This window comes from Portunus trituberculatus, chromosome 42 (genome assembly GCF_017591435.1).
Source record: "Portunus trituberculatus isolate SZX2019 chromosome 42, ASM1759143v1, whole genome shotgun sequence".
Taxonomy (NCBI): Eukaryota; Metazoa; Arthropoda; class Malacostraca; order Decapoda; family Portunidae; genus Portunus; species Portunus trituberculatus.
The window spans coordinates 20904913-20924912 of record NC_059296.1 but is presented as its reverse complement, the minus strand read 5'-3'; the positions used below and the strand labels follow the sequence as shown (position 1 = coordinate 20924912).

Below are 20000 nucleotides of genomic sequence, written 5' to 3'. Positions count from 1 at the left end.
TGTGGTTGATTGTGATACATGCTTTCTCGCGCGGAGTCTTGTGGTGGACGAGAAGCAGGTTTTGAGGGTATCTTTGTGCGTGGAAGGAGGGGCGCTGTGATGTAAACAAACATTGGTGCACTGCTGTCGCTGCCTCGATGGACGAGTAATTACAAGATGTCACCATTCTGCCGCCCGGTGATTGCCAAGTAAACAGTCGGCAGGGTGAGTACCAGACCTGTGGCAGTATGCAGAGGCGGCAGAGCAGAGAGTAATGTGTCTAGAAGGGTTACTGGTGGTGTGAAGTGTGTAATAAGGAGGGATTATATGTGTTCAACACACAACCATGCAGATCTTTTCTGTCAGGATGTAATTTACTAAGTTTTATTTATTTCGTTTCATGAATTATTCTGAGATCGTATTCTTATCTCTTCAAGTGTTGGCATCTTTATCTGACTACTTTTAACTGGCTCTAGCGGATGTTATTGAAGTGTTTGATGGTGTTTTCCTGATTCTAGTGATAGTTTCACAGATTATTGGTAATCAAAGGAAAACACACCCATGAGGACCACACTAATGATCACTGTGGCCTCAGAAGATACAGAGTGCTTGTGATAGTTCAAGGCATTTCAAAATATGGCTGCTGATTTGTATGTAAAGAGACAGGAAACGTGTTTCCGTCTGGAAAAGTTGTTGAAGTGAAGTCGCCGTCACACTAGCACAATTCTCGTGAATTTTCTGAAAATCAACAAATTCAATGAGCACGCCCCATCACACACAATCGTTCGTTTGTACTTTCGTCGACAATAAGCAAACGAGGCTTCTCAGAAGCACATGCAAACAGTCGTTGCTGTGCACTTTGTGAGTTTTGTAAAGCGTAGACTAGTCAGTCCAGCTAAAATGACATCCAGCGTCCAGTAGAGAAACAGACTTTCCCAAAGTGTAAACCTTTTGGTATCAAGTCGTGAGAGGCACCATTTGTTCTTATATAGCCACAAGTTATATGTGACATGTGAAAATAAGCAATTCTCTACGTTCGCCTTAAACATTTATTTAATTTATTTACTTTTTAAGCAATAAAGTTGACAAAACTTATCTTTACATCATAAACAATGGGTTTTCATTTGACAACAAAAGTTGACGGATCCCTTTCTTAGTGAAGACGATCACATCCGTTTGACGGAGCAGACCGGGGGTAAAAAAAAAAAAAAAATAAATAAATAAAATAAAATAAAACTGAAAGAGGTAAGAGTAAATGAAAACCGAATTGGACAAAAAACAAAATACATAAAATAAAATAGATAAATAGATGAAAATATATGGCTAAATAGATAAAAGAAAAAAAAGTGTCAGTATAACAGCGCCTTAAAACACCAAAAATATAGTTGGGAATTTTGAGAACATTGCCTTAGGGTTCAATGTTGCCTTTGCTTGTCATTACTAGACAATATTTTCGGTAAATATTGTGTACATATTGGCAGGGGAATAGATAATTGAGGTTATTACGGCCAAGCTAAGAAAAGACTGAATCACGGTCTGTAATGCTCACTGCCCAATTGTTTTTAAGGTTCAAGGGAAGAAGATGAACGCTCGTGCGTGTTTGATATCAGGACACTGATACCTTTACGTAATTCAGCCAGGTCATACAATTAGTCATCGTAAGGAATGACTACAATCTTCCAAGTGTTCTTTCCTTTACCACAAAGACATCAACAACTACTATTTTAGTCGAGTAGAAAGCTGTGAATACTGACGTGTGTGTGTGTGTGTGTGTGTGTGTGTGTGTGTGTCGCGCGCTGCTTTCTGTCTCCCGTCTAGTCAATGTTGCCAAGCCACTCATGATGTCTGTAAACAAACAACATGGGCATATCGACTGGAGTTTGACAAAAGGCTAAAGTACCGGGCGTGCCTTCACATCGCAGGTAGAGCGGCAGACGTGTGTGTGTGTGTGTGTGTGTGTGTGTGTGTGTGTGTGTGTGTGTGTGTGCTTAAAGCGAAAACTAGAAAAAAAATAAAGGGTATAAACTCAATAGTGAGAAAGAGTAGGATGAGGGTGAAAGGTAGAGGAAGAAGTAAAAGGGACGCCTCGTTCTGCTCCACCCTTTATAGCTACTCTCACTTCCCCAGCCATCTACCTCTTCTTCTCGCTCCCTAACCACCTCCCTAGCTCCCTATAGTCCTGTACCAAAGCAACCAGCAGATTTAACAGTGACAGACGAGAGGAGCATAGGCCATGGTACTGTTTGACGTATAACTGCTGTATTCTGTGACGGAAAACAGTGAAATAGGTGGAGTCTGACGTTATAAAGCGTAATAATAATAATAGTATCATGGTGGGGCCTCGTCTCTTGGCTTCAAAACACCACCGTTACTTCCCCCTTGCATGCTGGTCTGAGAAACACGGCGACGAGTAGAATAAGTGTTTAAGTATTGTATTTTTTTTGTTGCAGCCTTTAGCTCCTTTAGATGTACTTTTAGAGTATGCGAAGCGCTGTCCAACCTCCACTATTTATAGTGGCACCCATAATAGGGCCCATATCACCACCCAAGCGCATCTTTGGTGTAAGGCAATTACACTTCTACCTAGAACCTGGGTACCATGGTGACATGTAGGTAACTCGACAAATGAAAAAGTGTCAAGATGACACGTGGTGGGATTCGAACCTACGCATGGACGTCTGCCCGATCCCACGCTCACCACCTTATTCAAATATCCAGAGAGCTTATTGTTTCCAGGCGAGTCACATTAGCTTAAAAAAGTTGAGAGATTAACTAGTTATATATTATATTAATGAAACAATGATACATAATTCGAACCAGAACTAAACACCGTGTGAGCTTCGAACCTTTGAAATCATAAAGTTCATCAAATACTTTATTACTCATGTTCCTTTAATGAGTTGGACCAATGTTATGATGCAAAGCTAAATCAAGGACGGTGTCAATGCATTTTGTGCACTTTTAATTTATATAGAACTACTAAGGTCATAATTGTTTTTAGATTATTAAAATGAAACGAATCTGAAGGGACGCGATGCCAGACTGACTCATCTAAACGGTCTTGTGTGTGTGTGTGTGTGTGTGTGTGTGTGCGTTAGTAAGTCAGTTAGCAAGATCAGAAGAGCAGTTGGCATTAAAATAGCGGTAGAAAATAGCAAGAGATGAGAAATTGTAGCAATGAAAAAGTTGAAAATAAATAAGTTAGAGTAGAGAAATTGAAAAGAGGAAAACTTTTTATGCTATCTTATCTACTGTAAAATAAAGCCACGGTATGACTGGAACACCCATACATGTGAAGCATATTCCATACATTGACGAATAAGACCTTAAATAGAGTTACCAGCTGGAAGGGTAAGTAAAACTGGCGGAGACGCCTCAGAACGCATAACATCATAGAAACTGTTTAAATTAGAAATAAAATATAAAATTTCCAGTTCAGACCATAAGTAAAGGACAGATCGAGGGTATTCAGTTTAGAAGAGGTGAGTGTTACTGAAGAAGAGGGCATACTTTATCTGGAAGGTTGTGTCGAATTGATATATGAAGGAATTGAGTGTTTGGCGCATTGAAGTTTGCTCTGCCCCAATCAGAGAGTTCTTATAGAGATAAAAAATTATAATATGTTCTGTGGCTTTCTTCAGGAACTGTTAACTTCCTTGAACCTGGCGAAGTATTGAACGTCTACTAAAAGACGTGGAAAAGCGTGGTATAGTATCATCATAGAGAGGCAGGAAATTAAAGCAATAGGAAGATAGTTTTAGAACGGCCATCCTTTCTAGAAAGAAGCAAACTTTCAACAAGAAGGAAAGGTAGACTACTACTACTACTACTACTACTACTACTACTACTACTACTACTACTACTACTACTACTACTACTACTACTACTACTACTACTACTACTACTACTACTACTACTACTACTACTACTACCACTACCCATACTTTATTACTACCTCCACCCCATGTTTATTGATGCGTCAATTAGGGCTCCACTACTTGGAGGTCATTAGCCCCAACTCTCGCTAATGACTGTGGCATCCAACCATATCTAATACTCTATAATATAAACATTAGTTGTTAGCTATAAATTCACTCTACCTCTACTCTATCTACTCTTATGCCACTCTCCACCACTGTAGCCTCGCAGTCAAGGCCACTTAAATCTGCAGGTATGGGAGTGGAATGCCTTGTCCCCCTGAGACACAGGAGGGCTGATCTGAGGAGGGAGAATGAAAGACGGCACCTCATCCATGCGACGACATGGCTCCTTGGCTGGTGCTTCTTTTCTGCCATTAGGTCGGCTAGTCTTGAGTAGAAGCACTGAGCCTTGGAGCCCATCCCGCCAGATGTGGTGAAGACCAGAGGTGTGAAGCTGCCCTGGTCAACGTGTTGGATTCTCTCCCCATACGCTCGGATCTTCTCCTGCTCATTCTTGCGGTGGGCGGCCTCCAGGAGAGTTCGTGGTGACAGGCGGCCATCGGGTCAAAGATCCGTATGTCCATGAATGCTTTCTGTCCCTTGTCCAGAACCCTCGTGCGCTGACGTCGACTCGAGCCTCGTTGGTGGTGTTGGCTGTTCTGTAGCGCAGGTGCTCGCCGTCTAGCGGTAGGAGGGTCGGTTCAGTGGAGACATCGTGGCACACCTCCCTGAGCATGCTGGCGGTCAGATCTCTCACCTCATCGTGCCTGATACATACGAATCCCCTTTTGCACGTCATGGTGTGGTTGACGTCATTGGGGAACTACACACACAGGTACTGGGGAGTCCTTCCACCGGCCAGCCGTACCTCAGAGCAATGGCGTCGACAAATTCTTGTTTGTTGAGGCTGAAGCCCTTCGCTCCAATGGGCAGTGACGTTAGCCAGTTAGAGGCTCCTGTTTCCTGTGCAGTGAGGATTTTTCTCACTGTGGTTGCAGGCAGGATGTTTATCAGGTCTTCGAGACAGTTTCGTTGATGTTGTTGCCTGTCTCTAGATATAATTCGTCTTTGCTCAGTGACTGCACTTTGGGCTATTTCACCATGTGCGTCCTGAGCAATGATCTCTGTGAGGGACCTGGTGAGCTTGAGGGAGTTGAGGTTCTCCACAGTCGCTAACTTCTTAGGGGAGGTGATTCCCATCCCGCCCAGTCTTGGTGGAAGTTCGAGCAGCGCCCTCTCCCCATCTCCGATGGTGTGGGATCTCAGTAACGCTGGGATGAAGGTGTTCCTTATCGAGACCTCCAGTGGTGCAAGGAGAGGGCTGATGCCTGGGATGGTGCGCATGGCGAATCTCCATCGATGCTGCAAGCCGTGGGTGTAGGCGGAGTAGGCTGCATGAGGCTCAGTCCTGGCCATGTCAGACAGGACCTCCACCTCATGTATCCACTCCTTCACCTTCTCTCCTATGTATTCCTTCTTGAACTCCTCTGTTCCGATGACAGCACCCAAATGCCGCTGTCCATCCTTTGTTATTATAACTCCACTGCCACTGAAGCTATCCACTGCACTGTCATAGTGTTCAGGCTTTACAATAAGGACGGACTTAGCGGCACTGGGTGTGTACCCTATGATGGGACCATTATCGTTCACTAAGCCCCACCATTTTTCAAGTCTGTTATTTTGCCGGCCCCTGACAGGTCATCCGCGTACGCCACTTGCTTCACACTCGTTTTCTCATATGAGATAACTTGTTGCAGCACTGAAAGTCCGAGGGCGTACATCGCCATGGCCACTGGGTCACCTTGTGTTGTCCCTTCCATGGACTTTAACACCTTAACACTATTACCACTATTACTACATATGTACAAATCCGAGGGGTCACTATATGTGTTTTCTACATAGTGTGCCAGAGAGGGACATTTTACTCGAATGTTATGAAGCATTGTTTTTCTGTTAATAGTGTTGAAAGCGTTTTTGGCGTCCACTAATAACACCGCTTCACAATTGTCTTCACTGAATATTTCCCTCATAGCGTGGATGGCGGCTTCCTCCTGCCTGCTGTCCTGCACACACTTGCAGGTTCCCCGCTGCCCTCCTCACGTCGTCCTTGACCACCGTCATGACGCATTTACCCACGATGCGTCTTATCACCTCGCCGATGCCAATTGGTCTGCATCCCGGCTTTTTGTCCAGCGGGATTAATCGGCATGCGGTGAGAGCCTCGACGTGGTGACAATTTGTGGTGGCAAGCTTCCTCGCCAGTGCTGCCAGGGCGCCGCATAGGTCGTTAGCGGCACTGCCACAGAGTGCGCCGCTCAACAGGCGACGCCACCCTCTAGCGTCTAGTCCTGAGGGACCAGCACTGCCGTGTGTCTGGAGAGACTTCTTCCAGATCATCTCTCCAGTTATCACCTCGTAGATGACATCATTGGGCTTGCGGAAAGGCCCCTGCATCCTGAGGCCCTCTTCGTCACTGGGGAGGATGTTTTCCTTCAGCAGGTGGATGGTTTCCCTGGTGAGGGGCAACACACCACCTGACTGCTGTTCATTAAGTGCCCGCAGAGCCTTGGACACCTGTCCTTGCCGCATATTGCCAGCGAAATTACGGGCTTTGTCTTCCTGCCTTTGTTGGTTTCCTGATGGTCTTGGCAGCCTCTTCTGGATGGCTCGGGCTTCCTCCAGGAGCTCATCCAGTTGGTTGTTCTGCCATAGACCCACTCTTCTTGCGACGGCTTTCACGTTTTCCGCCACCTTCGCATTCCTATGTGTCTTTTGAAAGAAGAGTTTTGGCAGTGTGAAGAATAATTTCATCGCATACGGTGCGAGGGGTGACTCTTGTAAGTAATTGTTGAGGAGGATGACCATCTCTTGTACAATTTTGTTGGTGGCTGCACACTTTGGTGGATCGAACAGATGACATGTAGACCACCCAGCTAATTCTATGTAAGTGTTGTTCACCCACATGGTTGTTTCTTCTTCTGTTAGTCCTTTCCAGACTAAGTTTCTCCTCCCGTTTGTATGTCTCGCGGCGTACACGTTGTGTTGCGGTAGCGATGGGGTGTGTTGTGACGGTGTTGATGGCAGGGCAGCCTCCCCTCCCATCTCTGTCTCCATCGTTCGCTCCTGTTCCTCATCCTGCTGGGATTCCTGGCTGTCCCCCGGCTCCTCCTCCCTCTCCCTGCCCTGGTGGTCACGTCCCAGGGGGTTTTGGCATCCATCTCCCTTTCTACAATTTATACACTTTTTGTTTTGTCTCACACATTGACAATTAACACATCTGTGTTCCTCTTTTGTACACTGACAACATCTTCTTTGTGCAGGTGGGTTAGACATTGTATTAATAACATGACATTATTAGAAAGAGAGAGAGCGAGAGAGAGAGAAGTGAAGGAGGGAGGGAGGGAAGAGGTAGGAGGGAGGAGTGAGAGAGAAGGGAAGCAGGGGGAGAGGGAGGTAAAGGGAGGGGAGGGGTAGGGGGAAGGGAATAGGGAAGGAAAGTGAGAGAGAGAGAGAGAGAGAGAGAGAGAGAGAGAGAGAGAGAGAGAGAGAGAGAGAGAGAGAGAAGTGAAGGAGGGAAGGAGGGAGGGTAGGGGAAGAGGTAGGAGGGAGGAGGAGGAGAGAGAAGGAAGCAGGGGAGAGGGAGGGGTAGGAGGAGGGGAAATAGGGAAGGAAAGTGACAAAGTGACAACAGAGAGAGAGAGAGAGAGAGAGAGAGAGAGAGAGAGAGAGAGAGAGAGAGAGAGAGAGAGAGAGAGAGAGAGAGAGGAGGAGAGAGAGAGAGGGAGAGAGAGAGGAAGGAAGGAAGGAGGGATGGTAGAGGGAGAGGTAGGAGGGAGGAGGAGTATGGGAGGGGAGGCGAGAGAGAGAGAGAGAGAGAGGGAGAGAGAAGGGAAGGAAGGAGGGAGGGAGGGTAGAGGGAGGAGGAATAGGGGAGGGGAAAGTGATAGCAGAGAGAGAGAGAGAGAGAGAGAGAGAGAGAGAGAGAGAGAGAGAGAGAGAGAGAGAGAGAGAGAGAGAGAGAGAGAGAGAGAGAGAGAGAGAGAGAGAGAGAGAGAGAGAGAGAGAGAGAAACATTTATGGTAAATATGGGACTTAGATATGTATTACAGGCACTTTACTCAATATTCCCTACAATGTTTAGCGGCAGTAGTAGTGGCAACAGCAGTCTTAGGAGTACCGTTACAACAGTTAAAGAGTGATAGTATATTACTACTGAAAATTTAATGAAGATCTGTAATTTTGGGTACTCACGTGGTGTGCATGGCTCCAATAAAATCAAACAGAAAGATTTATACCTAGTATTATAACAGAGATATCAGTCTATAATATATAGTAAGATTTATATAGAAATATATGGAGTAGGTGGCACCTGTATCCCCGACGGAGAGTGGATGGACAGCCGCGCGGGCTGCTTGGAGTTTTCCATACGCGACTTATCACCTGATAACACTTCCGACCTAGTTCGACCCTTTCAACGGTCGCTCCGTGACGCTCACAACAACCACTGTTTTCAGAATATGATAAATCAATATTTTTCACGTGATTTATACGAGTATTGACACTGATATTACACTGGGCCCACCCTCTCCACTTCACTCATCACTGTGTCTTTTTTCACTACTACTACTACTACTTTTACTACTACTATTACTACTACTACTACTACTACTACTACTACTACTACTACTACTACTACTACTACTACTACTACTACTACTACTACTATTATTACTACTACTACTACTACTACTACTACTACTACTACTACTACTACTACTACTACTACTACTAGGAAGAAAGCAAGAGAAGGAATAATAAGAAAGGAAGAAAGAAAACAAAGAAGAAATTTTACAAATTCACGTAGGGCTCACGAAAAGAAAAAATAATAATGATCCGTGTTGTAGCGAGAAAGAAAAGTATATGAAAGAATAAAAAACAACAACTTTACAATTAAATTCAACTGCCGTCTTAGAAAAAGAAGAAAAAATAAAATAAAATAGCAATAGAAGCGAGGAGAAAGCAGCCAAACAGCCAAGGCGATCTAAGTCAAGCACCTCGAGGCTCAAGGAGATGGAACTCACGAACCCTCCCAGCACGCACCATCCCGCCCCGCCCCTCAGCCTTCTGCACTCCTCGCTTGGTTTACTTATTTAACGCAGTCAACCGGAGATCAACGGAGAGTCACGGGGCTATTGATCCTCCGTGCTGCTCATTCCTGGCCACGATTATGATGATGATGGTGATGATGGTACTAGCCACTTCTGTTACTTCATTATTGGTGATGATTCTGATCCTGGCCATTTATATTAATTATAGTATTGATGATGAGGTTAATGGCGTTATCAACAACGAAAGCAACAACAGTATGGACATGAGTAATAAAATTGAACTCATGGTAGTAGTAGTAGTAGTAGTAGTAGTAGTAGACGTAGTAGAAAGAAATCATAGTAGTAGTAGTAGAAGTAGTAGAAACAATGTTAATAGTAGGAGTAATAATTATATGAGGAAGAGAAGGAGGAGGAGGAGGAGAAGGAAGAGGAGGAGGAGGAGGAGGAGGAGGAGGAGGAGGAGGAGGAGGAGGAGGAGGAGGAGGAGGAGAAAGAGGAAGATATAAAAGAAATGATGAAGTAGATGAGAATAACGAAGGAAAAGAGGAAGACAAGAAGGAGGAGGAGGAGGAGGAGGAGGAGGAGGAGAAGTAATAATAGTGATAATGACGATAATAATGATAATAATAATAATAATAATAATAATAATAATAATAGTGACAATAATAATACCAACAACAACGAGGACAATAAAATGAACAATACTTTCCTCACATTTCACTGATTTTCATGTTCCCAGCTTGTTACAAACGGTGGCGGCGCCGAGCGGAAAGAAAGATCACAAAATGATTCACGAAACTTGTAGGTATAAAGCTATGTCAAAAAAAAAAAAAAAAAAAAAAAATCAAACTAAATAGATAAATAAATAGATAAAATGAAATAAATAAATAAATAATAGATAATAGATAATAAAAAAATAAAAAGAAAAGAAGAATAAAGGAAATATCAGTAGTCTAACATTTCAAGTGTCCAACATGCTTCACTTCTCTTGTGTGTGTGTCTCTTATATGACTGATGATGATAAGGGTGATGGTAATTGTAGTAATAATAACAGCAACGATGATGATGATGATGATGATGATGATAACAACAAAAACAACAACAACAACAACAACAGCAACAACAGCAACAACAACAGCAACAGCAACAACAACAATAACAATACAACAGGCAGGAACGGTCTCATGGATTTTATGAGAGAGAGAGAGAGAGAGAGAGAGAGAGAGAGAGAGAGAGAGAGAGAGAGAGAGAAAGTATACGATATAAATCCCTGCAATCCAAACGAAATGGTAGTATGTCTTGAGAGAGAGAGAGAGAGAGAGAGAGAGAGAGAGAGAGAGAGAGAGATGTTTTGTGGTGGTAGAGCGGCTGTTGTGATGAGAATCAAAATGTATGTGTAGGCGTTCTGGAGACGCGTGGAAGTGAGTTGGTGGCGATCCGTGACTAAGGAGGGGTCTTCAAGCGCACGGGTTCGAGTCTTGTCCACGGTCCGAGTGTAGGCTGGGCTTCCTCACTCGGAGCAACAGTTTCCTAGCAGGTGGGCTTTAAGATAGGAGGTACCCCAAAAAGTACCCCATTTAGCCTATAAATTCCTGTGAAAAGCCAACATGGTATAAATAAATAAAAAAAAAAAGGACTGTAATAGATGCACCTCGTCTTCTCTCAAAATGCTCAAGTTAAAGTCTCGCAGATTTTTAAGGGTATATTCACGGTTCCAGTAACAGATTAACAATATTTTAACATTACCAATAGGAAAAACATACTAGAGAACCTGGTTAATTTCTTGTGGGCTTTGAAAGTAGTCGTGGTGAAAGAATAAGACGTTTCTGAGTACGAATCAAAGTGTCAGTAGAGTGATCAGGTGGGATAAGTCAAGTTAAGTGAGGTTAGGTTGGGTTAGGTTAAGTCAGGTTCCATTCCATTAGGTTAGTTTAAGTTAGGTTCAGTTGTTGAGTTTGCTTAGGTTAGTTTGGAGAAGGTTAAGTCCGAGTTTACGCAGAACAAGTTAATTTGACTTAGGTTTTTGGTTAAACTTGATTAAGCTCAGTTATGTTGGCACAGGTCAGTTCAAGTTAAGTGAGGTTTGGTCAAATTGGTGTAAATAAAACTAGTTTACATCTTGTTAACTTAGACTGGGGTACATTATGTTACGTTAGCCAGTATATGTGTGTGTGTGTGATTGACCTCGGTCGCCTACTGGTCACTCAGCCAGTCTTCCCCATTACGGAGCGAGCTCAGAGCTGATAGACCGATCTTCGGGTAGGACTGAGACCACAACACACTCCACACACCGGGAAAGGGAGACCACAACCCCTCGAGTTACATCCCGTACCTATTTACTGCTAGGTGAACAGGGGCCACACATTAAGAGACTTGCCCATTTGCCTCGCTGCTTACCGGGATTCGAACCCGGCCCTCTCGATTGTGAGTCGAGCGTGCTAACCACTACACTACGTGTGTGTGTGTGTGTGTGTGTGGAGAGAGAGAGAGAGAGAGAGAGAGAGAGAGAGAGAGAGAGAGAGATCCATGTCATTTCACTGTAATATTATCCTCATGATATTTCACTAATGTTACCAGCTGCAGGAGTAACTGAATCCCGTGTTAAGATCATCTGAATACAAAATATTTAGAATTTTCATCAGTATCAGTACATGCGTGCGATAAAGTGATGAAGCTTTAGTCCATAAACTATTCATCTGTGTGTGTGTGTGTGTGTGTGTGTGTGTGTGTGTGTGTGTGTGTGTGTGTGTGTGTGTGTGTGTTTGGTGTGAAGTCGAAGTCTGACTGCGGTGTTGTGTTTCCAGTCTCCACCACCACCACTACATTGATTTTTGTCTCCAGGGATCCCCACAACACCAACGTCCGCCCCGGCTGTTGTTGTGTCCTTCGGGATAGGGAGAGACCAATGTGCCTTTCGTTTTGTCTCCTTCCCTTCCTCCTTCCTTCCTTCCTTCCTTGCTTTTCTCCTGGGATGTCTTCGGTCAGTCAGTTAATTAACTTTCCTTCTTTCTTTCCCTTTTGTCAGGTTTTCTCTATTTTTTCGTTTCTTTTCTCTTTTTCTTTCTTCTCCTTGTCCCATTCTTCTTTGCTTTCACATATCTTGCTTCTCATTCTAATCTTCCTCTTGTTCCTTCATTATTTTTTGCCTATTATCATTCCTTCCATCCTTTCTTACCTATTTACTTTCTTTCCTGCTTTTCATTCTTGTCTCATTCCCTTCCTTCTCTTCCTTCTTGTCCTCTTCTTTATTTCTTTTCTCCCATCTCTCCGCCTTCCTCACCAGCTGTTTTCCTCTTGAGCATCTTTTCATCATCCTCAATTTCCTTTTATTTCTTCTTCCTCCCTTCCTTCCTTCCTTCCTTCCTTCCTTCCTTCCTTCCTTGGGCTCTCACTTTATTGCTTTCCTTATGATTTTGTTTGTCTTTCCTCATGCCATCAAACGGAGTAGCTTTTCCAGAGTTGCTATCATAAATATTTGTTCAGTTTGATTGTTTCTCTCTCTCTCTCTCTCTCTCTCTCTCTCTCTCTCTCTCTCTCTCTCTCTCTCTCTCATCAGATAGTCCTATATTTCTCACCTTCTGACAGTATATAAATCTTTCCTGCCATTCTTTGTCTCCCTTTTTCCTTCTCCCTCCTTGTTCCCTCTCTTTCTCCTCTTCCTCCTCCTCCTCCTCTTCCTCCTCTTTCTCTTCTTCCTCTTTTTTCTCTTCTTCCTCTTCCTCCACGCCCAGCTTGTACCTCAAAGTTGAGTGGCGAGGCATAGTTATGATATATTGCAAGAGAGTTCGTATCTGTGGAACAACCTGATTAGATGTACTGTGCCTGCTCTCTCTCTCTCTCTCTCTCTCTCTCTCTCTCTCTCTCTCTCTCTCGCTTATTTCTGGATATATTCCTTTTCTGGCTTCTCGGTTTTCTGTTTTTCTACTTTATTTCCTTTCCGTTTTTTTTGCCTTCTTTGTTTTTTTGCTTATTTGTTTGGATGATTGATTGGTTAGTTGTTCAGTTGCTTCCTTCTTTCTTTCCTTCCTTCCTTCCCTCCTTTTTTTTCTACTATTTCCTCCCTTTTCTTCTTTACTTTTTTGTTTTCTCTCTTTTTTTCTTGTCTTTTCACTTTTCTTCCTTACCCTTTTTTTGCTCGCTTGTTTACTTTGTTGCTTCCTTCCTTCCTTCCTTTCTTCACTCTCTTTCTCTCACCTTACTAGCATTATTCCGTTTTATATTCTTACTTCCTTCATTTCGCATCCTTCTTGATTCAACTCTCTCTCCCTCCTTTCCTTCCTTTCTCTTCATTCTCTTCCCTTCCTTCCTTCCTTCTTTCCGTTCTTCCCTTCTTCCTCCTTCGGCAAATGCAATCTCAGCTTTCTCCTCGTCTCCTCTTTCGTTAAGTATCCTCGCTCCTCTTACTTAAGGTTTACTATGTGCGTAGGAGTGTGTGTAAAGTTCAAGGCCACATACGTGCACACACACACACACACACACACACACACACACACACACACACACACACGGACTGAAAGAGAGAAGAGGGAGAGAGAGGGGCGGGATGGAGAGGAAGGCCATTAAAACCCGTGATATAGTGGTCATATTAGGTCATTAGTAACCCTGAGAGAGGGACGCAGAAAGGAAGCTGGAGGTCGGTTTGCTCTCCTCCACAAAGCTTAACCAAGTGTCCTTTTCTTTTTTTTTCATTTGGATTCGGCTTACAGTTTTTTTTCTTTTTAATTTTTCTACTTTCTTGATGGTTGATTTCTCTACGACATCTTTTACTTGTTGTGCAGCCATCTATATTCTTAACTCCTTCAGTACCATGACGCGTTTCCAATTTCGTTTACTATTTGTTGATTTTATACACCTTCACAAACTTGAGTGGGGGATTAAAATAGTGAAGACTGTGGCCGTTAATCTTCTGACCTCCATAGACCGTTTCTAATGTCTATAAAATGTTCTAATCGTACACAAATCTCAAGGTAAAAATTTGTCCCAGTATTGAAGTGGTTGAACTGACTTGAAATTGCAATAAATCTCTTCTGTTTCATCCTCTTCTTTCTTATGGATGCTCATCAAGGTGTGACTTGTTTCGTATCGCAGTGAAAGTGTTAAATCAATAAATGCTTTTGTTATTACTTACATCTCCTCCTCCTCCTCCTCCTCCTCCTCCTCCTTCTTATTATCATTCTGTTCGTTCGTTTTTTTTCACGTTTCTTCATTTTTTTCTTTCTCGCTTTTAAAATATTTCTTCTCCCTTTTCCTATAATTTTCTGCTCCTGTTTCATATTTTTCATATATCTTGTGTCGTCTTTTTTTTTTTATTCAATGTTTGTTTTTTTCTTCATCTTTCTCGTCTCGTTTTTCTTCTTTTCAGTGCTCATATTTTGTCGTTCTTTTATTAATTTTCGCCCTTTTTTCCTGGTCTTATCTTTCTCTATCAATTCATATGTTGTTTTTTTCTTGCTTTTATTCTTCTTGTTCATCATTATCATCATCATCATCATCATCATCATCATCATCATCATTATTATCGTCATCTTCATCATCATAATAATCATTATCTTTTTTTTTTTTTTCTTCTTCTTCTTCTTCTTCCTCCTCCTCCTCCTCCTCCTCCTCCTCCTCCTCCTCCTCCTCCTCCTCCTCATGCTTATATAAAGATGAAAGTCCATCACATAATTCTCCGTTGGGGGGAAAAAGTTAAGTAAGTTATTTGCATTTTTCCTTTGATATAATATTCTCCTCGTGTGTGAAGTGTAAACAAGAATGAGTGATCTCTTTATATATTAGTGATTATTATTATGACTTGCCTCTCTCTCTCTCTCTCTCTCTCTCTCTCTCTGCATTCATTTTTAAGGGTGTTTTTTAAGGTTCCAATGACCGATGAGCAAGATTTCTATATTATTAACATGACAAACTCTCTTGGGAATCCGACTAGTAATTTCTGTCGCCTTTAAAATTAGGGGCAATGAGAAAGTGAAGCGTTACTCAATACAAGCCTTTCCGTCCTCTCTCTCTCTCTCTCTCTCTCTCTCTCTCTACACCAGGGGTGGGGAACCTTCGTTCTGTCAAGGGCCATTTAGATATTTTTAATATAATTCGCGGGCCATAAAAAGTTATCAATTATTTTTTCACTCATTTAACTCACCTCTAATGTGACGGCTGGAACTGCTTCTCTTTGGCGAGGCGCGTGATGTTAGGTGGTACTGTTGATGATGCTACTCGATCTGAGTCGGTTCTACGAGACAAACTAACACTCTGAAATAACTGAAGTTTGTCTGGCGCTAGCAACTCCGCAGCTTTAACGATGCACTCTTTCACAAACTCTCCCTCTATGTGAGGCTTCAGCTTCTTGGCAATTAGGTCACTCAGTGCATAACTCGTCTGAATAACGTTGTCTCTGTCACACCGAGGTCTTGTGAAAGAGGCTTGTTGTGATTCTAAACACCGCCGAAGAGCATTGATTTTATCCAGACGCATTTGTCCTCCCAAATCACTGAGCTTAGCATGTTTTGAGCTGTAATGACGCTCCACATTGGCCTTCTTCATTACTGCTAACGCATCCCCACAAACTAGGCACACAGGTTTGCCTTTCACTTCAACAAAAAAATAATCGTTTGTCCACTTCTCTTGGAAGGCTCGACATTCTGCATCTACTTTTCTTTTCTTTGCAGTCGCCATTTGTGGTGCTCGGAAAGAAAGTATCAGGAAAAAAAGTAACGGAAAAAAAGAAACAGTTTTTGCTAGGAAATAAAGTATCAAGAAAAAAAGTAACAATACTAATTTCATTACGGAAAAAAAGTAACAGTGGTTAATTTGACCATAATGTACACAAATTAAAAACATGAAATAAATTTAAAACCACAAATTAAAAAGAGGTCATTCTTGAAGATAAGTAAAAAGTAAAAAACAGTGGTCATTCTTGAAGATAAGTTTAAAAACAATAAATATAGATTTAAAAACACGAATCAAAAAGTAAAAAACAGTGGTCATTCTTGAAGATAATTTTAAAACACTAAATAAATTTAAAAACGAATTGAAAGAAAAAAAAAACAGTGGTCATTCTTGAAGACAATATACATGAATTAGTATTTGAAAACACGAATAAAAAAGTAAAAAAAATAACATTAAAATACAAGATGTGTATTACTGTATTGTCCGGGTTATATGTATATTGTGAGCAATTCCTTCTAAAAATTCTGGGATGGATTTTCTTCCTTCCACCCTGTCCTGACAAAGATGTTGAAGCCGTTTCTGCAATTGAATTGCGTTTTTCTTATGTCTTGGTTTTGGTGTGTTGCCAATCAGGTCCTGCTGCACCATCGTGTCCACGGTAGCGTGTTCTTTTTGGAACCACTGTATGCACTTCCATACAGAGGGATGATGGTGTCCAACTAAGTTTGAGAACTTATTGTTCCAGTCCTCGCAAATGTTGTTGGTACGGGGGTTGCCGTACAATGTCGCCTCATGTACATTCCAGATAGCAGGGGGGTACATCGGGGGTACAACACGCAACCTGACGCCCTGGGAATTCTGCAGCTGTTGACTTCTGTAGCTACCTGAGACGTAGGTCGTGTCAAAATAGTCCACCAATTCAGTAGCCTCAGCAGGAGTAACGGTCTTGAGGTGCTCCATACCTTCTTTCACTTCCTCAGTGGGCAGGAAGGCGAGTCCATCCAACATGCTGCAGAACCGGCGGAACTCCAAGTCTGAGTGGTAATTATCTCTTAGACCAAGCTGCTGTATTTTACGCCAGGTACACTGTGTAAGATGGTAGAAGCAGCACTTTGTCTCGACTTCTCTACCAAAGCTGGCACTCACTGCACGCAAAACGGCATCTTCAAAGTCTGTCACAACTGTTTGTACATGAAGGTTTATTCCCAACTGCGTGATACGGTCCACAACGACATCAAACAGCTCTGAATACACCGCTCTTGTCTTATTCTGTAATAGAGCATAGACACAGGAGACATGTATAGTCTTAAATGGAACTCTAATCACGTACACTTGAGTAAACTGTGGTGGTGCCATCTTGAAGTTACCGTCCATATAGATGGTCTCTGCAGCTGACAGACGGCGCAGGTCCTCTAATGTGGCAAAGGCAATAATACGACTGACTGCCTCTGGCCCATTGTCGTAAAGAAGGAATTGCTGAGGGTTGGGTCCCAGTGTATCCTTCCACTCATCTGGCAAAGTGAAGTCGTGCAGGTGTTCGGGCATTGGTGGGGTGCGCCTGTGGTATCTGAGGGATCGCTTGGTGTTCTCCTCACACGGAAAACGCTTCTGCACAGCATGGTCTTGGTTTGCCACTGCCTGGGCAAATATCTGGGATGGCTTGTCTAGGAGCTGGCCGCCTGCTGCCTCATCAAGTTACGACATTTTGTGTATGTCACGTTGATGTGGTCAGCAGCGTGGTTGTGGGTAGACCTGGCTCTGGATGATCCAAGTCGGGCGTAGTGCTGAGACTTCCTCTACAATCTCGATTTCCTTTCTCAGAACACTTCCACCAGATTTTTTCTTCCGTGTGCACGACCGTGTGTACATATATCCCTCGAAACAAATTTTATTGCCGCCCTTGTTGCTCTGTGTGATCTCCATGCTGCTGGTTGTGTGTGTAGCTGCACTGAATCTTGTTCTTCGATGAGGAAACCTTGGAAACTGGAATTGAAGCAGACAATTCGTCTCTGAAACTCTGAAACAGTAACCGAATCTTGTTCTGAATTGAGGAAATCTCAGAAACAGAAACAGCAACATTCAATTACTCAGCTGAAGCAGGTTCTTATCCTGTGCCTTATCTCGGTGTTACTTTTTTTCCTGTTACTTTTCGTCTTGTTACTTTTTTTCGTGTTACTTTTTTTCCTGTTACTTTCTGTCCTACAATCGCCATTTGTAGGACGTCACACCACGTGATAACTACCCAGTGTGTATTAACAGTTCTACAGCGTCCACACTCGATAAATGCCTAGCACTGACTGCCCGCGGCCCGCCTAGCTGAGTCACTGCAGTACAGACAGACAGGCGGCTGACGAGAAGCAAACGTGTACGGTCCCGCCTGTGGATGCTATGGCAACACTCAGCTCAAGGCCGTACAAGTGCTCTTAGCTGACGCTAGCAGTGCAAAGAAAAACAGTCAGTCACAAAATAAAAAATCAAGAAATATAATTATATTCAAGGGTATGACGCTGCTAAACTGCCGAGTTCATAGATAATTAATTGAATTTAAATAACCTGCAGCCAGCACATAATAAAATTACATTATATATTATTCATTCATGAGATATGAAATAGCATTTATGAACTGCCTTGCGGGCCTGATCAAATGGTCTTGGGGTCCTTATACGGCCCGGAGGCCGGACGTTCCCCACCCCTGCTCTACACATACTATTGTTTCTTTCGCCATGTTCTTTTTCCCTCCCTTCCCATTCTTTCATTATTCTTCCCTCACCTGTTTCCTCTTGCTTTCTTTCTTTATTTTCTTTTACTTTTTTCCTTCTTTCCTGGCTTAGTTCGCAGTCTTCAATTAAAAGTTTTTATTTTTTTTTCTATTTTGATCATATTTCTTCTTCCTGCTTTCTGTCTTGTTTTGTTGTTGTTGTTGTTGTTGTTGTTGTTGTTGTTGTTGTTTGTTCTTGATTCCTTCCCATTCTTTCGTTTTCTTTCTTATCTTCGGTTTTTCTTTCCGTTTTCTTTTTTTTCTTTTTTTTTGTTCATAATATTTTTTTCGTTTCTACTTCCTCATGTCGCCTTTCTTTTTGCATTCTTTCTTCTTTTCCTTTTTTTTTTCTTTCCTTCTCGATTTTCCCTCCTTTCCTTATTCGTTTGTTATTTTGTTTGTTTTGTTTATTCGTGTTGGTGTTATTCTTATTGTTCATGTTCATTTATATCGCCATCATCATCATTATCCTCCTCCTCCTCCTCCTCCTCCTCCTCCTCCTCCTCCTCCTCACCATCATCATCATCATTTCTTCTTCTTCTTCTTCTTCTTCTTCTTCTTCTTCTTCTTCTTCTTCTTCTTCTTCTTCCTCCTCCTCCTCTTCCTCTTCCTCTTCCTCCTCTTCTTCTTCTTGTTCTTCTTGTTCTTGTTCTTGTTCTTGTTCTTGTTCTTCTTGTTCTTGTTCTTGTTCTTCTTCCTCTTTTTCTTCTTCTTTTTGTTTTTCTTCTTCTTCATAATCATTCTTCTTCTTCTTCTTCTTCTTCTTCTTCTTCTTCTTCTTCTTCTTCTTCCTCCTCCTCCTCCTCCTCCTCCTCTTCCTCTTCCTCTTCCTCCTCTTCTTCTTCTTGTTCTTCTTGTTCTTGTTCTTGTTCTTGTTCTTGTTCTTCTTGTTCTTGTTCTTGTTCTTCTTCCTCTTTTTCTTCTTCTTTTTGTTTTTCTTCTTCTTCATAATCATATCTTCTTCTTCTTCTTCTTCTTCTTCTTCTTCTTCTGTGTTTAAACATATGATATCAGTCACTTAATGAAAAGACCCACTGCTTATGTAATGTGGAATCCCATTTTTTTGTTTGGTTTTCTCTTGCGATGAACTGAAAAAAAAGAAAAAAAGAGTGAGATGGTATGATTCTTTGTAGGCTGAATAGGTTAGGGGGTGGGACGCATTGGTGGCGGGTAAGGAGGAGGAGGAGGAGGAGGAGGAGGAGGAGGAGGAAGTGGGAGTAGTATTTTCAGAATTTAATGAGTTACCTAGCAGAGGCCTTTTACTCATTCATAGGTTAGTTAGTGTGTTTTGCCCTTCCTTCACCTTAAAAATTACATGATATCCTTTTTTACCTCGTCCCTCAGTGATCAATTTGCTTAATAGATGGCTGTGAAGACGTGATTTGAAGGGGAAGAAAGGTGTTGAAGGTGGGAGAAGTGGAGGAGAGTGAGAGGGATGGAATGGGATGAATGTATAAGAAGGAGGATATTGTAGAGTGAGAGAAAGAAAAGTTGGATAAGTGATGGATGAACAAGGTAGGTGTGTAGGGGAAAGAAGAATGAATGAGTGAAGGAGTGGATAATTGGATGAAG

The 20000-nt window shown here is 42.4% G+C and overlaps 2 protein-coding genes across 2 annotated transcripts in view; one reads left to right on the top strand and one right to left on the bottom strand.

Moving 5' to 3' along the window:
* The window catches only part of LOC123517719 (multiple C2 and transmembrane domain-containing protein-like), a 638372-nt gene that overhangs the window by 75 nt on the left and 618297 nt on the right, over window positions 1–20000 (top strand). The window contains exon 1 of the mRNA XM_045278096.1: window positions 1–204. This exon is cut by the window's left edge and continues 75 nt beyond it. The gene's annotated coding sequence lies outside the window, so the exon portion shown is untranslated. The remainder of the gene's footprint in view (window positions 205–20000) is intronic.
* Window positions 15048–18319, bottom strand: LOC123517722 (general transcription factor II-I repeat domain-containing protein 2B-like). Its single transcript, XM_045278110.1, has 2 exons — window positions 17883–18319; window positions 15048–15676 (listed from the first exon to the last, which is right to left on the bottom strand). The coding sequence occupies exon 2, from the start codon at window positions 15674–15676 to the stop codon at window positions 15146–15148; it is 531 nt and encodes a 176-aa protein (XP_045134045.1). The 5' UTR covers window positions 17883–18319; the 3' UTR covers window positions 15048–15145.